Genomic DNA, 18,773 nt, shown 5'->3' with positions numbered 1-18,773 from the left:
CCTCTTTGTTTCCTGGTGCGTGAGGAGAGGGGATTAAGAGCGCTGCTTAAAGGAGCTCCAGAAACGGGCGTGAGCCGTGGCTAAAAGCGCAGACCCCAGAGACGGGCATGAGACGCTAAGGCTGCTGCTGCCGCCACCAAGAAGCCTGTGTGCGAGCACAGGTCACTATCCATACCCCCCTTCTGGGGAGCCTGTGCAGCTCGCCACTGCCAAGGTCCCAAGATCCAGGGACAACTTCCCTGGGAGAACACACAGCACGCCTCAGTCTGGCGCAATGTCACGCCAGCCTCTGCCGCCGCAGGCTCGCCCCGCACTCCGTACCCCTCCCTCCTCCAGGCCTGAGTGAGCCAGAGTCCCCGAAGCAGCTGCTCCTTTAACCTCGTCCTGTCTGAGCAAAGAACAGACGACCTCCGGCGACCTACACGCACAGGCGGGGACAAATCCAAAGCTGAGTCCCGGGAGCTTTGAGAACAAAGAAGAGAAAGGGAAATCTCTCCCAGCAGCCTCAGAAGCAGCGGATTAAAGCTCCACAATCAACTTGATGTACCCTGCATCTGTGGAATACCTGAATAGACAACGAATCATCCCAAACTGAGGAGGTGGACTTTGAGAGCAAGATTTATTATTTTTTCCCCTTTTCCTCTTTTTGTGACTGGGTATGTGTATGCTTCCTTGTGAGATTTTGTCTGTGTAGCTTTGCTTCCACCATTTGTCCTAGGGTTCTATCCGTCTGGGTTTTTTTTTTTTTTTTTCCTTTTAAAAAAAATTTTTTTTTGTTCTTAATAATTATTTTTTATTTAAATTATTTTATCTTATTTTATTTTATTTATTTCTTTCCTTCCTTCCCTCCTTCCTTCCTTCCTTCCTTCCTTCCTTCTTTCCTTTCTTTCTACTTCTACTAATTCTTTCTTTCTTCTTTCTTTCTACTTTTTCTCCCTTTTATTCTGAGCCGTGTGGATGAAAGGCTCTTGGTGCTGCCGCCATGGGAGAGCCAACTTCAGGACACTGGTCAACAAGACACCTCTCAGCTCCACATAATATCAAACAGCAAAAATCGCCCAGAGATCTCCATCTCAACACCAGCACCCCGCTTCACTCAACGGCCAGCAAGCTACAGTGTGGGACACCCTATGCCAAACAGCTAGCAAGACAGGAACACAACCCCACCCATTAGCAGAGAGGCTGCCTAAAATCATAATAAGTCCACAGACACCCCAAATCACACCACCAGACGTGGACCTGCCCACCAGAAAGACAAGATCCAGCCTCATCCACCAGAACACAGGCACTAGTCCCCTCCACCAGGAAGCCTACACAACCCACTGAACCAACTTAGCCACTGGGGACAGACACCAAAAACAACAGGAATTACAAACCTGCAGCATACAAAAAGGAGACCCCAAACACAGTAAGATAAGCAAAATGAGAAGACAGAAGAACACACAACAGATGAAGGAGCAAGATAAAAACGCACCAGACCTAACAAATGAAGAGGAAATAGGCAGTTTAACTGAAAAAGAATTCAGAATAATGATAGTAAAGATGATCCAAAATCTTGGAAATAGAATAGAAAAAATGCAAGAAACATTTAACAAGGACCTAGAAGAACTAAAGATGAAACAAGCAACGATGAAAAACACAATAAATGAAATTAAAAGTACTCTAGGGCTTCCCTGATGGCGCAGTGGTTAAGAATCCGCCTGCCAATGCCGGGGACACAGGTTCGAGACCTGGTCTGGGAAGATCCCACATGCCGTGGAGTAACTAAACCAGTGTGCCATGAACCTGTGCTCTAGAGCCTGCAAGGCACAGCTACTGAAGCCTGCACACCTAGAGCCCGTGCTCCGCAACAAAGCCACAGCAATGAGAAACCCTCGCACCACAATGAAGAGTAGCCCCTGCTCACTGCAACTAGAGAAAGCCCACGCGCAGCAACAAAGACCCAATTCAGCCAAAACTAAATAAATTTATTTTTTTAAAAAAATACTCTAGGGCTTCACTGGTGGCACAGTGGTTGAGAGTCCGCCTGCCAATGCAGGGGACGCGGGTTTGTGCCCCGGTCCGGGAGGATCCCGCATGCCACGGAGCGGCTGGACCTGTGAGCCATGGCCGCTGAGCCTGTGCGTCCGGAGCCTGTTGCTCCGCAGCGGGAGAGGCCACAACGGTGAGAGGCCCGCGTACCACAAAAAAAAAGAAAAAATACTCTAGATGGGATCAATAGCAGGACAACTGAGGCAGAAGAACGGATAAGTGACCTGGAAGATAAAATACTGGAAATAACTACTGCAGAGCAAAATAAAGAAAGAAGAATGAAAAGAACTGAGGACAGTCTCAGAGATCTCTGGGCCAACATTAAACGCACCAACATTTGAATTATAGGGGTTCCAGAAGAAGAAGAGAAAAGAAAGGGACTGAGAAAATATTTGAAGAGATTATAGTTGAAAACTTCCCTAATATGGAAAAGGAAATAGTTAATCAAGTCCAGGAAGCACAGAGAGTCCCATACAGGATAAATGCAAGGAAAAATACGCCAAGACACATATTAATCAAACTGTCAGAAATTAAATATAAAGAAAACATATTAAAAGCAGCAAGGGAAAACAACAAATAACACACAAGGGAATCCCCATAAGGTTAACAGCTGATCTTTCAGCAGAAACTCTGCAAGGCAGAAGGAACTGGCAGGACATATTTAAAGTGATGAAGAAGAAAAACCTGCAACCAAGATTACTCTACCCAGCAAGGATCTCATTCAGATTTGATGGAGAAATTAAAGCCTTTACAGACAAGCACAAGCTGAGAGAGTTCAGCACCACCAAACCAGCTTTTCAGCAAATGCTAAAGGAACTTCTCTAGGCAAGATACACAAGAGAAGGAAAAGACTTAACAATAACGAACCCAAAGCAATTAAGAAAATGGGAATAGGAACATACATACCGATAATTACCTTAAATGTAAATGGACTAAATGCTCCCACCAAAAGACACAGATTGGCTGAATGGATACAAAAACAAGACCCATGTATATGCTGTCTACAAGAGACCCACTTCAGACCTAGAGACACATACAGACTGAAAGTAAGGAGATGGAAAAAGATATTCCATGCAAATGGAAATCAAAAGAAAGCTGGAGTAGCAATTCTCGTATCAGACAAAATAGATTTTAAAATAAAGACTATTAGAAGAGACAAAGAAGGACACTACATAATGATCAAGGGATTGATCCAAGAAGAAGATATAACAATTGTAAATATTTATGCACCTAACATAGGAGCACCTCAATACATAAGGCAAATACTAACAGCCATGAAAGGGGAAATCGACAGTAACACATTCATAGTAAGGGACTTTAACACCCCACTTTCACCAATGGACAGATGCAAGATGAAAATAAATAAGGAAACACAAGCTTTAAATGATACATTAAACAAGATGGACTTAATTGATATTTATAGGACATTCCATCCAAAAACAACAGAATACACATTTTTCTCAAGTGCTCATGGAACATTCTCCAGGATAGATCATATCTTGGGTCACAAATCAAGCCTTGCTAAATTTAAGAAAATTGAAATTTTATCAAGTATCTTTTCCAACCACAACACTATGAGACTAGATATCAATTACAGGAAAAGTTCTGTAAAAAATACAAACACATGGAGGCTAAACAATACACTACTTAATAACGAAGTGATCACTGAAGAAATCAAAGAGGAAATTAAAAACTACCTAGAAACAAATGATAATGGAGACACGACGACCCAAAACCTATGGGATGCAGCAAAAGCAGTTCTAAGAGGGACGTTTATAGCAATACAATCCTACCTTAAGAAACAGGAAACATCTTGAATAAACAACCTAACCTTGCACCTAAAGCAATTAGAGAAAGAAGAACAAAAAACCCCCAAAGTTAGCAGAAGGAAAGAAATCATAAAGATGATATCAGAAATAAATGAAAAAGAAATGAAGGAAACGATAGCAAAGATCAATAAAACTAAAAGCTGGTTCTTTGAGAAGATAAACAAAATTGATAAACCATTAGCCAGACTCATCAAGAAAAAGAGGGAGAAGACTCAAATCAATAGAATTAGAAATGAAAAAGGAGAAGTAACAACTGACACTGCAGAAATACAAAAGATCATGAGAGAGTACTACAAGTAACTCTATGCCAATAAAATGGACAACCTGGAAGAAATGGACAAATTCTTAGAAAGGCACAACCTGCCAAGACTGAATCTGGAAGAAATAGAAAATTTGAAGAGACCAGTCACAAGCACTGAAATTGAAACTGTGATTAAAAATCTTCCAACAAACAAAAGCCCAGGACCAGATGGCTTCACAGGCGAATTCTATCAAACATTTAGAGAAGAGCTAACACCTATCCTTCTCAAACTCTTCCAAAATATAGCAGAGGGAGGAACACTCCCAAACTCATTCTACGAGGCCACCATCACCCTGATACCAAAACCGGACAAAGACGTCACAAAGAAAGAAAACTACAGGCCAATATCACTGATGAACATAGATGCAAAAGTCCTCAACAAAACACTAGCAAACAGAATCCAACAGCATTAAAAGGATCATACACCATGATCAAGTGGGGTTTATTCCAGGAATGCAAGGATTCATCAGTATATGCAAAGCAATCAATGTGATACACCATATTAACAAATTGAAGAAGAAAAAACATACGATCATCTAAACAGATGCAGAGAAAGCTTTTGACAAAATTCAACACCCATTTATGATAAAAACCCTGCAGAAAGTAGGCATAGAGGGAACTTTCCTCAACATAATAAAGGCCATATATGACAAACCCACAGCCAACATTGTCCTCAGTGGTGAAAAAATGAAACCATTTTCACTAAGACCAGGAACAAGACAAGGTTGCCCACTCTCACCACTATTATTCAACATAGTTTTGGAAGTTTTTGCCACAGCAATCAGAAGAAAAAGAAATAAAAGGAATCCAAATCGCAAAAGAAGAAGTAAAGTTGTCACTGTTTGCAGATGACATGATACTATACGTAGAGAATCCTAAAGATGCTACCAGAAAACTACTAGACCTAATCAATGAATTTGGTAAAGTAGCAGGATACAAAATTAATGCACAGAAATCTCTGGCATTCCTATGCACTAATGGTGAAAAATCTGAAAGTGAAATTAAGAAAACACTCCCATTTACAATTGCAACAAAAAGAATAAAATATCTAGGAATAAACCTACCTAAGGAGAACTGTATGCAGAAAATTATAAGACACTGTTGAAAGAAATTAAAGATGATACAAATACGTGGAGAGATATACCATGTTCTTGGATTGGAAGAATCAACATTGTGAAAATGACTCTACTACCCAAAGCAATCTACAGATTCAATGCAATCCCTGTCAAACTACCACTGGCATTTTTCACAGATCTAGAACAAAAAATTTCACAATTTTGTATGGAAACACAAAAGACCCCGAATAGCCAAAGCAATCTTGAGAACCAAAAATGGAGCTGGAGGAATCAGGCTCCCTGACTTCATACTATACTACAAAGTGACAGTAATCAAGACAGTATGGTACTGGCACAGAAACAGAAAGATAGATCAATGGAACAGGATAGAAAGCGCAGTGATAAACCCACGCATATATGGTCACCTTATCTTTGATAAAGGAGGCAGGAATGTACTTTGGAGAAAGGACAGCCTCTTCAATAAGTGGTGCTGGGAAAACTGGACAGGTACATGTAAAAGTATGAGATTAGATCACTCCCTAACACCATACACAAAAATAAGCTCAAAATGCATTAAAAACCTAAATATAAGGCCAGAAACTATCAAACTCTTAGAGGAAAACATGGGCAGGACACTCTATGACATAAATCACAGCAAGATCCTTTTTGACCCACCTCCTAGAGCAGTGGAAATAAAAACAAAAATAAACAAATGGGACTAATGAAACTTCAAAGCTTTTGCACAGCAAAGGAAACCATAAACAAGACCAAAAGACAACACTCAGAATGGGAGAAAATATTTGCAAATGAAGCGACTGACAAAGGATTAATCTCCAAAATTTATAGGCAGCTCATGCAGCTCAATGACAGAAAACCAAACAACCCAATCCAAAAATGGGCAGAAGCCCTAAATAGACGTTTCTCCAAAGAAGATATACAGACTGCCAACAAACACATGAAAGAGTGCTCAACATCGTTAATCATTAGAGAAATGCAAATCAGAACTACAATGAGATATCATCTCACACCAGTCAGAATGGCCATCATCAAAAAATCTACAAGCAATAAATGCTGGAGAGGGTGTGGAGAAAAGGGAACCCTCTTGCACTGCTGGTGGGAATGTGAATTGGTACAGCCACTATGGAGAACAGTATGGAGGTTCCTTAAAAAACTACAAATAGAACTACCATATGACCCAGCAATCCCACTACTGGGCATATACCCTGAGAAAACCATAATTCAAAAAGAGTCATGTACCAAAATGTTCATTGCAGCTCTATTTACAATAGCCCGGAGATGGAAACAACCTAAGTGTCCATCATCGGATGAATGGATAAAGAAGATGTGGCACATATATACAATGGAATATTACTCCGCCATAAAAAGAAACGAAATTGAGCTATTTGTAATGAGGTGGATGGACCTAGAGTCTGTCATACAGAGTGAAGTAAGTCAGAAAGAGAAAGACAAATACCGTATGCTAACACATATGTATGGAATTTAAGGAAAAAAATGTCATGAAGAACCTAGGGGTAAGACAGGAATAAAGACACAGACCTAGTTGAGAATGGACTTGAGGATATGGGGAGGGGGAAGGGTAAGCTGTGACAAAGCGAGAGAGTGGCATGGACATATATACACTACTAAATGTAAAATAGATTGCTAGTGGGAAGCAGCCGCATAGCACAGGGAGATCAGCTTGGTGTTTTGTGACCACCTAGAGGGGTGGGATAGGGAGAGTGGGAGGGAGGGAGATGCAAGAGGGAAGAGATATGGGAACATATGTATATGTATAACTGATTCACTTTGTTGTAAAGCAGAAACTAACACCATTGTAAAGCAGTTATACTCCAGTAAAGATGTAAAGAAAAAAAAATCAGATAAAGTAGGATGACAAGGAAAGTAAAAATCCTATGATAGATTTATAATCTACACTGAAAGACAATCTCCCTAAATCTCATTTAAAAAAAAAGCTTATTTTTATTCTACAAATATTGAGTTAGTTGAACAAACACCAGCATGTTGCTTTTTCCATGCCAGACATTGTTCTGAGTGTTTTATAAGCATTCTCTTGCAGTTCTCCTAACAGTCCTTTGAGGCAGGTAGAACTGTTAACCATTTGACAGAGGAAGGACTGAGAGGCACAGAGCAGTTTTGGGCCTGTCCATGGTTCAGACCTGGCAATGAGGGAGCCCAGATCTGAACCCCCTGTGATGACTGCCATGGCCAGGCCTTGTGTTTGGTGTGGGGCATCCTGCCCTGGCCTTGCCTCCCGTCTCTTACATTCTGGTGAGGGAGCAGGTGCCAGAAAGGGCAACAAGTGCTGAGAAGACACAGAGGCTTTCTGGTCACCTTCCTCCGTGGCCTCTTGCCTACCCTATTGGTTCCTAGCAGTGAATTAGAGAATGACGCGTGCAAAGCTGTGGCACTAATTGTTTAAATGGATCATACACACAGAAGATAGGCATCCAAAGTCAAAGAACATGCCCTGGCAGTTTTTCTGTTTGCTGCCTCCCCCGCCTTTGGGTTAAGAGTTTCTTCATTGCAGAGTAGCTGTCAGACATCAAAAGATGTTATGCAACTGTCCGTGTTTACCTGTCACAAAACCTGCTTTGCACGGCTGACATCCCCTAAAACCCAGTGTCTTTAGATAGGAGGAGGCAAGGCCCATCTTTTTTAAACTTTTGGGACTAGGCAAGAACCAGTAAGTCATTGATTTATTGTAAAGAGATTCTTCTTACCACTTTATGGCAATGACATAAAAATGGCTATGAGTATGTATAATGAGAATACTAACATAATTTTTATCAACTGGGTAGCTAACTCTAAAGCCCTAAAACAAAGCCAAGATTGTTTTACTGTTTTATTGCTAATCAATGAAGAGAGTCATTTAGAGCTACAGAATGATTTAAAATCCTTTTTTGTAGTTGCCAAAAACAGTTTGTCTGTATAGCATAGCTATGTGTCTGTAAACATAGCATGTTTTTTTCTTTTTAAAATGTAGATATTGAATGAGAGCAATTCACTGTGGCTTGGGTTGTCCATCTGCTAGCTAAATTGTTGAGATTTGGGGTAGATGATTCCCAGTTTAGAGGCAGCATTGTAATTTGAAGGAGGCCTCCTATGGGGGACCTGCCCTCCTGTCTCATCAGAAGTGAGAGGCAACAGAATGGTGGGGACGTATCTGTAGGCAGGGTGCTCAGAGAGCACTAACAAAGAGGAAAGGAAGACATGCCTGAGACACGCCCATGCTCAGCTGCATGGAGGTAGCTGGTTCTCTGGTGCTTTGCTGCTTTCCTCGTTCTTGCCAGACTTTGCCTGCCACATTTCCCTGGCAGCATATCTCGTGGAAGGGCGGGCAGTCAGGAGCAAGATCAAGTCTTCAGACTTGGTGGTGTTGGTGTCACAGATTTGATGCTTGAAGAGCTAAGCACTCTTTTGGTACCATTTTGATCAACCGGGATGCATTCTTCTAAACGTTATTGTGAAATCTCATATTTATTTAATGTTGATCTAATGAAAGTGTCACTTCTATAAAAATGACTACCTGATTGGTAATGGAAATAAAGTGGTATTTCATGTGTTTTTTATGTAATAAACTATGTTGGTATACATTTTAACTTATAAATGGGAAGAAGCATGCCTAGTTGTTTATCATTACTTGATGGGATAAATTGGAATGGGATAAATAGTTCATTTTCACAATTCTGTATCATCCTTTAAGAAGTCTACAAATGAAGTGTCTTCAATTTATTTTATTATTTGGATATTGCTGCTAAATTTTCTAATTCCTCACTACACCTCTCTTGCCATCAAATTGAGATTTAGTTCGGACCCTCTGTGTCTTCTCATCTCTCACTCAATAGCTGGCGCCCACCCCAGCAGCCTTTGGTTCACAATCGAGGGACCTGTGTGCCTTTAGTCAGAAGTCACTGTGAACGTGTTGTAGTTCTGAGTGTAGAAGGGGCCCAAGTGCTTCAGACCAGGGGACTGAAGGCACAGCTTAGCCTTGTATCTGCCCCTCTGGGCTCCGAGTTCTCCATTGACAGCTGCCAGGTGCCTCTCTTAGCTGTCTCACCTTGTCAAGTGGCAGAAACCCTATATTTCTCTTTGATCCAGTGCTTATCAGAGTATTTTTATGTGATACTTACTAAATGTTTGATTAACAATTGAATGAGATTGTTGGACAGCCCTCATTTAACTACTTTTTAAAATATAGTCCTTTGTGAAGTTGTATCTTTTATAATTCTTAAATTCGTCTTTTACTAGTTAAAAGCATCACAATAAGATTAACTTGCCTCTGATAAATCAGTGAGTGGGTTTACAGATTTTAGACACTTTATTCACATGTTCTAAAAAGTTGTTTGTTCCTGTTGCTAAACTGACCTTACTCACTTGTTCCTTCCTGGAAGTTGGTGGAAATCTCACACTTAACAACTAACCAGGTCTCTGTTGGAAATATTTAGTCCACTCACTGTCCAGCCTTGTATCCAGCTGGGTTAAGTTGTTTCTTTTGTATATCTCAGTCTCTCAGGTCTTTTCCCTCTCTCCCTTCTCACCGGGAATGTCTCTGATAGGGAGGGGCATACTTGGAGGGAAGGCTGATGCTGAAGGGGTCTTCTGGAGCGAGGCTCCCAGCCACAGGTCCTCGACATCTGGGCCGGAGGGCTCTGCCGGGCCATCGGCCCTCTCCACCACCCCTCACTGGGGAACGTCTGGGTCCCCTGCCACTGCCTCCACTTCTGAGTTCCCCTCGGTGGACATGGCACGGCTCTGAAAGTCTGCCTTTACTCCTCAGAGTTTCTCGTTTCTCCCATGAAGCTCCAAGGCTGGAGGGGCCTGGCTGCATCCTTCCTGTATCAACTTCTGAGTTCTTTTTGCGCAGAGCATGTGGTAAAACTCTGATCTTGTTCTCCAGACTTGGGTCCTGCTGTAGTTAAAAGAACTAAAGAAGGTTTAAAAAATTTTTCTCTCTCTTGGGTAATGCCTCATTTTCAGACACTTCGAAGTTTTCCAGTTCACAGCCAGCTGGTACACTATTTATTTTAGACATCGCTGGTCCCTCCATCCCAGGGTGTGAAGCCTCATGGCTTAGCCTGGGAAGGTGAAAGGCTATATGGAACCATGATGTAAGAGAGAAAAAAAATACCAGTTTAATAATTACACTTTATCCCTATAATTACATCAACATTCTTCTTAAGCTGCTTCCATAAAAGGACCATATTTCTCTTTGTACTATACGTTTGAATTCACCAGTACACTTAAAAAGAAATTCAGACAGAAACTCAGTCCTGCAGAGTGATGGCAGGTGCCACAACTAAGTGCTGACACAAACTGTTAGAGGAGTGACCACCACAACTGAAAAAGTTCCTCTCTCTTGATGCAGAGTATGTGGGGTTCTTTTTAACTTAACTACTTTTCTTTTTTCTTTCTTTTCCTTTTAAAAGCTGGTTGACAGTTGTCTTAGTGCCTGGTTTGGTCACTTCTACTAAAATGCAAAAAGGTGTTAATAAATTAATGTCGTACATTGGTAAAGTCTTGGCATTTTTGGTTGAGGGAAGTTAAAGCAGACAAGGTCACTGGACCTTGAATTCTTATTGCTAGAGTGATATAAAAGCAAAACCTAGAGTCAGAGCTGTCCCAGTCACATATTTATAGACAAATGAGTAGGTGATTCAGTTCACAGAGTACAGAAACAGTTTTGGCCCAGAATTATCTTAGACAATATTAACAACTAAACTGCTTATGTTATTTTATTTATTCTTTAGTCAAAGAAAAAGAATTATAAGACAGTTTAACCATTTGACTTTTTACTCTTGAACTAGATGTGCACTTGGATTTGGAAGACCGCCTGGCAAAATTTATGAAGACAGAAGAAGCCATTATATACTCATATGGGTTTGCCACCATAGCCAGCGCTATTCCTGCTTACTCTAAGAGAGGGGACATTGTGTTTGTGTAAGTAATCTTTACTGACATTTCTTACCAGAATTCCTTTGGAAATAATATTGGCCCTCCTAGAGAATTCCTTTGTTAGAGGTCATCTGCCTAAAATAATATTGACTTTTTTTTTTTTTCATTTTTAAAGAAATATATAGTCACCCAGCCAAGTAGTTCTGCAGAATTAGTGAGACCTCCACTGGAGGGATGCCTTAAAGTGTCGATGCTTCGTTATCTGCCATTATGATTTTATTTATTGATGTTGAGAAGGCCAAACTTATGTAGGAGGGGGCCAGCCGTCTGCTTTCCCTGTGCAGCTCTGTGACAGTGTGGTGTCCTTGTGAGTCCATGGTCGTAACCCACCTAGTCACTCACACTACCTGATAAAGTCACTCCACTTCTCAGCACCCTCGCTGCGACTCTTGGTCTCTGCTGATCTTGCTTCATGGCTTGTTAAGAATATAGAAGTCATGAGTTGCAGACTTCCTTAACTGTCCAGGAACAAATCTACACACTTGCATACATGTGCACTAGATGTATGGTGTTGCTTTTTACTGTGGAGGGGAAGAGCAGAGAGGAGTAGAGTGAGGGCTGGCATAGCCCAGGCAGCTGGTTATACCCATCAGAAGCACCTGCCACTAGCCCGAGCCTCTGTTATCTTTTGAGTGGACTATTAAATGACTCTCTTAATTTAGGTCTCAGAGTGACTTTTGTTTCCTCTTTTCCTTTTTGACACCATATCCAGACACTCCATTTAAGAGCTTCCATTGTTCCTAAAATAAATATCCAAGTTCTTATTATGATCTTGTACATTCTAGACTGCTGTTTTAGACCCATTTTCTACCATTTTCCCTTAGGTGGTCATGCTGTGTAGCCTTACCAGCCTTATATGCTAGTTTCCTCTCAAGGCCTTTGCACGTGCTAAGACCCTGAGTCCCTATGCCTAGAACATTGTTCCTCCTCTCATCTCCTGCTTAATTCCTGCTCATCCTGCACATATACCACCTCTGCAGGAGAGCCTTTCCCAAGCTCTCAGACCAGGTCAAGACCCCTTGCTGCATGTGGAGAAAATTTTACAGCCAGAGGAGTTTGGTATCCTTGTGAATCCATGACCATGTAGGCACTTACATGCCTGTCAAAATCAGTTTCTCAAGCCTCCCTTAACTTATATATGTAGGTGTGGGCATGTGTGCTCATGTGCACCCGTACCCTCTGCTCTTGGCTCATCTTGCCTCACACTCACTGTACTCTTTTTTTTTTTTTTTTTTTTTTTTTTTTGCGGTACGCGGGCCTCTCACTGCTGTGGCCTCTCCCGTTGTGGAGCACAGGCTCCGGACGTGCAGGCCCAGCGGCCATGGCTCACGGGCCCAGCCTCTCCGCGGCATGTGGGATCCTCCCGGACCAGGGCACGAACCCACGTCCCCTGCATCGGCAGGCGGACTCTCAACTACTGCGCCACCAGGGAAGCCCCACTGTACTCTTTTATAGCACATTCAACAGTTTATACCAGCCCATTGCCTAGGATAGCATGTGCCATTTAGTGGTGCTCAATAAATACCTTCAGTAAGAGAATGAATGGAGGCTGGAGCTCAGAAGAGGGGTCCAAGTGACTGGACTTCAGAGCCAGGCTTACCTCGGTCCCTGTACCATCCTGCTGCTTCTCACTTACTGTCGGAGCACCTGTAGTGCAACAAGCTCAAGCACACGCTGCAGGGCTGGCTCTTCCTAGGGGTTTTCAGCATGCTTGTGTCCCATTCTTCCCCACAGCCCTGTGACAGTTACCTGGGAGCACTCCAGCACATGGCCTGGAGTAGAATTGTTTCCCAATGTGACCATGAAAATGAATGTTTCTATTAATTTCTTGCACATAGTTTAAAAAATCAATAATAATAAAGACTCATCACAAATTTGAGAGCCAGTGATTTAAACAGTGATTCTAGTTTTTTAATAAAGCATAGTTGCAGACAACTACAATACAGTGTCAGCCAATGTCGCTTTATACAAGCCCCCACCATAAATTCCTTTTTGAGTTTAAAGTCCAGAAAAAGTTTACAGTTACAGTTGAACTTGTATGCTTCCTTTGTCAGATAATAAATACTATGTTGTCCTTTTGGTTTTCACTGCTAGGAAACCTAGTCTAAACTCACTTTCAAACCTTATGCCTGGTGTCTTAGAACTTCAGTTTCTAGTGAGCCATTAGACAACTTAATTATTCCCTTATACATAATTTTAAATATTCCACCTGAAATTCATTTGAAAGTAGGAACGCTAGAGTTAAAAATGGTGTTTAGTAAATTATTTGATAAATTGTTTTTGATAAATTCATTAGGCATAGACTCTATGTTCGATGTTTTATTTTCTTTCTTTTGTAGTAAACAGTGATAATGCTTTGCCGGTAGGTCTCAGAACAATGGTTGTTTATATGCGTAAGTTTTTCCTTGTCACTCTGTCTTTTTTATGTTACTTTGTGTACCCTTTTCTAATGAAATGTTTTATATTGAGATAATCGTGGATTCACATACACTTGTAAGAAATAATACAGAAATTTTATGTGCCCTTTACCCAGTCTTCCCCAATGGTCACCTCTTGCAAAAGTGTAATACAGTTTCAAAAGTGGGCTGTTGACATTGATGAAGTCAAGATAATCCCTCTTGTTGCCACACCCATATCCCTTCTACTCTACCCACTCTTTAACCCCTGGCAGCCACTAATCTATTCTCCATTTCTATAATTTCATCATTTCAAGATTGTTGTACAAATATAATCATACAGTAGGTAAAACATTTGAGGATTGGCTTTTCTCATTCAGCATTAATTATTTGGAGATTCTCCAGAGTTGTTATATGAATCAAGAGTTTGTGCCTTTTGATTGCTGAGTCATATTCCATGGTATGGATACACCACAGTTTGTTGAACCATTCACCTATTAAGGATATCAGAGCTGTTTCTAGTTTGGGGCTGTTACAAATAAAGGTGCTGTAAATATTCCTGTATAGGTTTTTCTGTGTACATAAGTTTTCATTTCTTTGGGATATATGCCAAGGAATGCAGTTGCTGGTCATAAAGTATTGTGCGTTAAGCTTTTTAAGAAATTGCTAAACTTTACCAGAGTGGCTGTATTATTTTACATTTCCATCAACAGTGTATAAGTGATCTAGTTTCTCCAACATCCTCAGGAGCATTTGGTGTTGTCACTTTTTTTTTTTTTTTTAGCCATTCTGATAGGTGTGTACAGATATCTCATTGTAGTTTTAGTCTATATTTCCCTGATGCTACCATACTTACTGTTTTTAGACTTTGGTCTTGGCATCAGGGTAATACTTCATAAAGTCAATTTGAAAGTGTTCCCTCTTATTTTCTGGAGAAACTGTATAAAACTGTTGTTAGTTCTTTAAATGTTTGGTAGAATTCTCCAATAAAAACAGCTGGACCTGGAGTTTTTGGGGGGGTTTTTTGGAAGTATTTTAACTATGAATTTAATTTCCTTAATACTTGTAAGGCTATTCAAATATTGAGTGAGTTGAGGTAGTTCGTGTTTTTCAAGGAGTTGGTCCATTTCTTCTAAATCGTCAAATTTGTATGTGTAGCATTGTTTGTGATAGTCCCTTATTATCCTTCTAATGTCTGCAGATCCCTGTTTCCTTCCTAACTGGTAATTTCCGTCTACTCTCTTTTTTTGTCATTTTTGCTAGAGATTTGTCAATTTTATTGATCTTTTCAAAGAATCAGCTCCTTGTTTCATAGATTTTTCTACATTGTATTTTTGTTTTCATTTCTACTGATTTCTGGTATTATTTCCTGCCTTCTGCTCATTGGAAGTTTAGTTTCCTCTGTCTAGGTTCTTGAGGTGAGAACTTCAATTACTGATTTGAGACTTTTCCTCATTTCTAATGTAGTAGTGCTGTGAATTTCCCTGTCATCACTGCTATAGTTGTGTTCCACAAATTTTGATGTGTTTATTTTCATTTTTGTTTAGTTCATTTCTGTATTTTGTTTCTCTTTAGACTCTCTCTTTGACCCATGAGTTATGTAGAAGTGTGTTGTTTAGTTTCCAGGCGTTTGGAAATTTTTAATTTGTTACAGTTTGTTTTATGGCTCATGATGTGGTCTATCTTGGAATATGTTCCATAGTCACTTAAAAAAGAATATTCTGGTAAATACAGAAAAAGGCCACGTGAGGACACCAGTGAGAAGGTATCACTCCATGATAGGACACATGTGATTAATTTCCTTCTTTATACATTTCTGTTTTTCATATTATAGTATTCGATGATCAAATGTTACACTGACCATTATTTTTTAAAAGCCACTGATATGCAAATTAAAAACCAAAAAAACATACAGAACATTCATTTGCCACTTCTATCCTTTAATCCACTAAGAGAAGCGCTAGTTTTACATGTCGACTTCCTAAGGTATACTTATATAAAAGTTTTAGTGAGACAAAAAGCAATTTACATATGAAACTTTATTTACCTTTTGAGAAAAAAAATGTTTTTGTCATTATCATTAAATAGAAAAAAAATATTCTGCTGAATGGAGTGTTCTATAAATGACAATTAGATCTTTCTAGTTGATGGTGTTATTGAGTTCTTTTATATCCTTGCTGATTTTCTGTTTGGTAGTTCTGTCAGTTGTTGTAATTTGTCAATTTCTTGTTTCACTTTTATTAGTTTTTGTGTCTTTTGTAGCTCTGTTATTTGGTGCATATTTAGGATAAGTTTTCCTGGTTAGTTGATTCTTTTTATCATTATATAACATCCTTCTGTGTCTCTGGTAATTTTCTTTGTTCCAAAGTCTACTTTATCAGATTTTAACATAGGCACTCTGCTTTCCCTTTTGAATGTTTGCATGGTGTGTTTATTGTATGTAATATATATGTATACCCTTACTACCTATATTACTGTATATAACATACATACATATATATAGCATATAACTATATATATATAACTACATGTATACACACACACATTCCCTTACTACCCATCTCATTACATTTGAAGTGAATTTCTTATAGACAGCATGTTTAATCCAATCTGCCACTCCCTGTCTTTAAATTGTATATTTTAGCCATTTACATTTAATGTAATTATTGATATATGGTATCTTAAATCTCCCAATTTTTATTTTTTGTTTCTTATTTGTTCTCTCTGTTTTTTGTTTTCTTTTCTCTTTTTCCTGCCTTTCTCAGGGTTAATTGAATGAGTTTTGGAGTTCCATTTTTATTTATCTCATTTATTTTATTTATTTGTTTTCGAGTGTTTCTCTTTGTATAGTTTTTTAGTCATTGCTCTAAGTATGATGTTATATGTATGCATAAGTTATCACATTCTACGGGTGTTATTTTACCAGTTCAGTTATAGAATCTTTTATCTTCCTTTACATCCCCTTACTCTCCTTATTTATAATACAGTTGTTTTAAGTATTTCCTGTAAACAGTTTGAGAACCACATCAGAGAGTGTTATAATTTTTACTTCAACCATCCAAAATAACTTAGAAAACTCAAGAGGGGAAGAAAAGCCTAGTGTGTTTGTTCATACTCTTTACAGTGTTTTTTCTTCCTTCCTGATAATCTAAGATTCTTTTATTTATTTATTTTTTCTATGTGGAGAGCTTTCTCTAGCCATTCCTTTAGGGGAAGTCAGCTTGAGACAGAGTCTCTTAGTTTTTTTTCAACTGAGAGTGTCTTCTCCCCCTCATTCCTAAAGGATATTTTTGCTAGTTTTGGATTCTTGGTTGCTAGGTCTTTTTTTTCAGCATTTGAAATACATTGGGACACTTTTTTCTGGTGTTAATGGTTCCTTGTTTTTTGTTGTTGTTGTTAATGGTTTCTTATGAGAAATCTACTGTCACTCAAATTGCTTTTCTCTTACAAGTAAGGTGTCATTTTTCTTGTGCTGATTTCAAGATTTTTTTCTTTGTCATTAGTTTTCAGGAGTTTGACTATAATTGTATTGGCATTTATTTGTTTGGGTTTACCTGCAAGAATTTTGCTCAGCTTCTTTAATCTATAGTTTTAAGCCTATTCTTTAATCTATAGGTTTTCAGCCATTATTTCTTTAAGTACCTTTTTAGTCCCACCCTCATTCTCTTTAGAACTCCACAGACTTGAATGCTGCATATTTTATTGTAGTCTCACAGGTCCATGAGACTGTTCTTTTCTTTCTAGTCTACTTTCTCTCTGCGATTTACATTGACTTGATTTCTACTGTTACATCTTTCAGCTCACTGATTCTTTCCTCTCTCCATTCTGCTGCTGAATTCATCCACTATGCTTTTTCTTTTGACTATTTTGCTTTTTAGTTCTAATATCCCCACAGGATTCTTCTTTGTATCTTCCTTTTCTCTGCTGCAGCTTCCTGTTTTTTCATTTGTTTCAAGCATGTTCATAATTACTCATGAAACATTTTTATCATGACTGTTTTAAAGTCATTATCAGATCATCCTGACAGCTCTGTCATCTCAGTACTGGCATTTGTTGATTGTTTTTTGTTTGTTTGTTTGTTTTTTCATTGTGTGATATTTTCTGGTTCTTGGTATGACAAGTGAAACATGAACAGTTTCATATTATGCTGTTATAGTTTATGCTTTATTTAAACTTTCTGTTTTAATTGGCTTTCTCTGACAGTCTTCCAACAAGGGCAGGGGGGCACTGCTGCCTCATTACTGTCAGGTGGAAGTACAAGTCCAGGGTCCCCACGGGGCCTCCATTGACACTGAGGTGGGGTTATTTTCATTTCTTCTGGTTGTTGGTGAGAGTCCTACTCTTCTCTGAGCCTCCCCTGACACAGCCTAAGCATAGGCAGGGGAGAGTGTCTCTCCCTGCAGGGAATTGGAAGTTAGGTCTCTCCACACAGTCTTCACTAACACCACAGTGGGAGCCACTTGTTACTACCCAGCAGAGATACAAGTTCTGGCTCCCTTCTCTGACAGCGCCCACAGGGGTATTGGGGAGCCTTGTTATGGCCTTCTGGCGGTTAGAGTCTGGGCCTCCCTCTCAGCCTTTGCTAGTGTGGAGGGGACAGGCCCAGGTTTTTCTGTGGTTTGGCTGCAGTAGAGACATTTGCCGGGCTGCCCCCTTTCCTATCCCTTTGGCTACAGAGAGCAGACTTTCGTCAGAGCTTTTCTGTCTCTGCCTGTTGGCATTTCCAGTTTGCCAGCTGCATCAGCTCCAAGTTAGAAAAATCCAGGAACTTGTTTCATGTCATTTCTCAGGTCCCTCGCTGGTCTGCCTTTTCTCTCCATTTTTCAGCATCATCTTATGTTTGTCTTATACATGATGTCCAGGATTTTTGGTTGTACCCAGTGAGAAAAATAGGGAAAATACGTCTATTTTCTCAGAAGTAGAAATGTTGCATGTACTTTTAAATAATACACTTAATTTAAGAAATATATCCTGCCCCCCATTAACTCAATTTAGGAGATCTTACTGAAGATTAATCTGCATGACTCAGAGTTCTCCCCTGGGTTATGTAGAGTCAGTAACCCAGTATTCCTTTTGATGGCAAGTGGTGGCCAGTCAAATCAGAGATGCCACTGATGGTGAGGTACACCAGTATTTCATTTATTTTTCAGAAAGAGAAGAGTACTTTGAATAATATGCCATCCATATA

The 18,773-nt window shown here is 39.7% G+C and overlaps 1 protein-coding gene across 1 annotated transcript in view; it reads left to right on the top strand.

Moving 5' to 3' along the window:
- SPTLC1 (serine palmitoyltransferase long chain base subunit 1) overlaps positions 1-18,773 on the top strand; it is a 78,467-nt gene that overhangs the window by 35,633 nt on the left and 24,061 nt on the right. Inside the window, exon 6 of the mRNA XM_030832543.2 lies at positions 11,042-11,174. Within this exon, the coding sequence (XP_030688403.1) occupies positions 11,042-11,174 (133 nt within the window). The remainder of the gene's footprint in view (positions 1-11,041; positions 11,175-18,773) is intronic.

Source organism: Globicephala melas, chromosome 6, assembly GCF_963455315.2.
Source record: "Globicephala melas chromosome 6, mGloMel1.2, whole genome shotgun sequence".
Lineage (NCBI taxonomy): Eukaryota > Metazoa > Chordata > Mammalia > Artiodactyla > Delphinidae > Globicephala > Globicephala melas.
The sequence above is the reverse complement of the archived record's forward strand: the minus strand, read 5'-3'. Positions and strand labels throughout refer to the sequence as shown.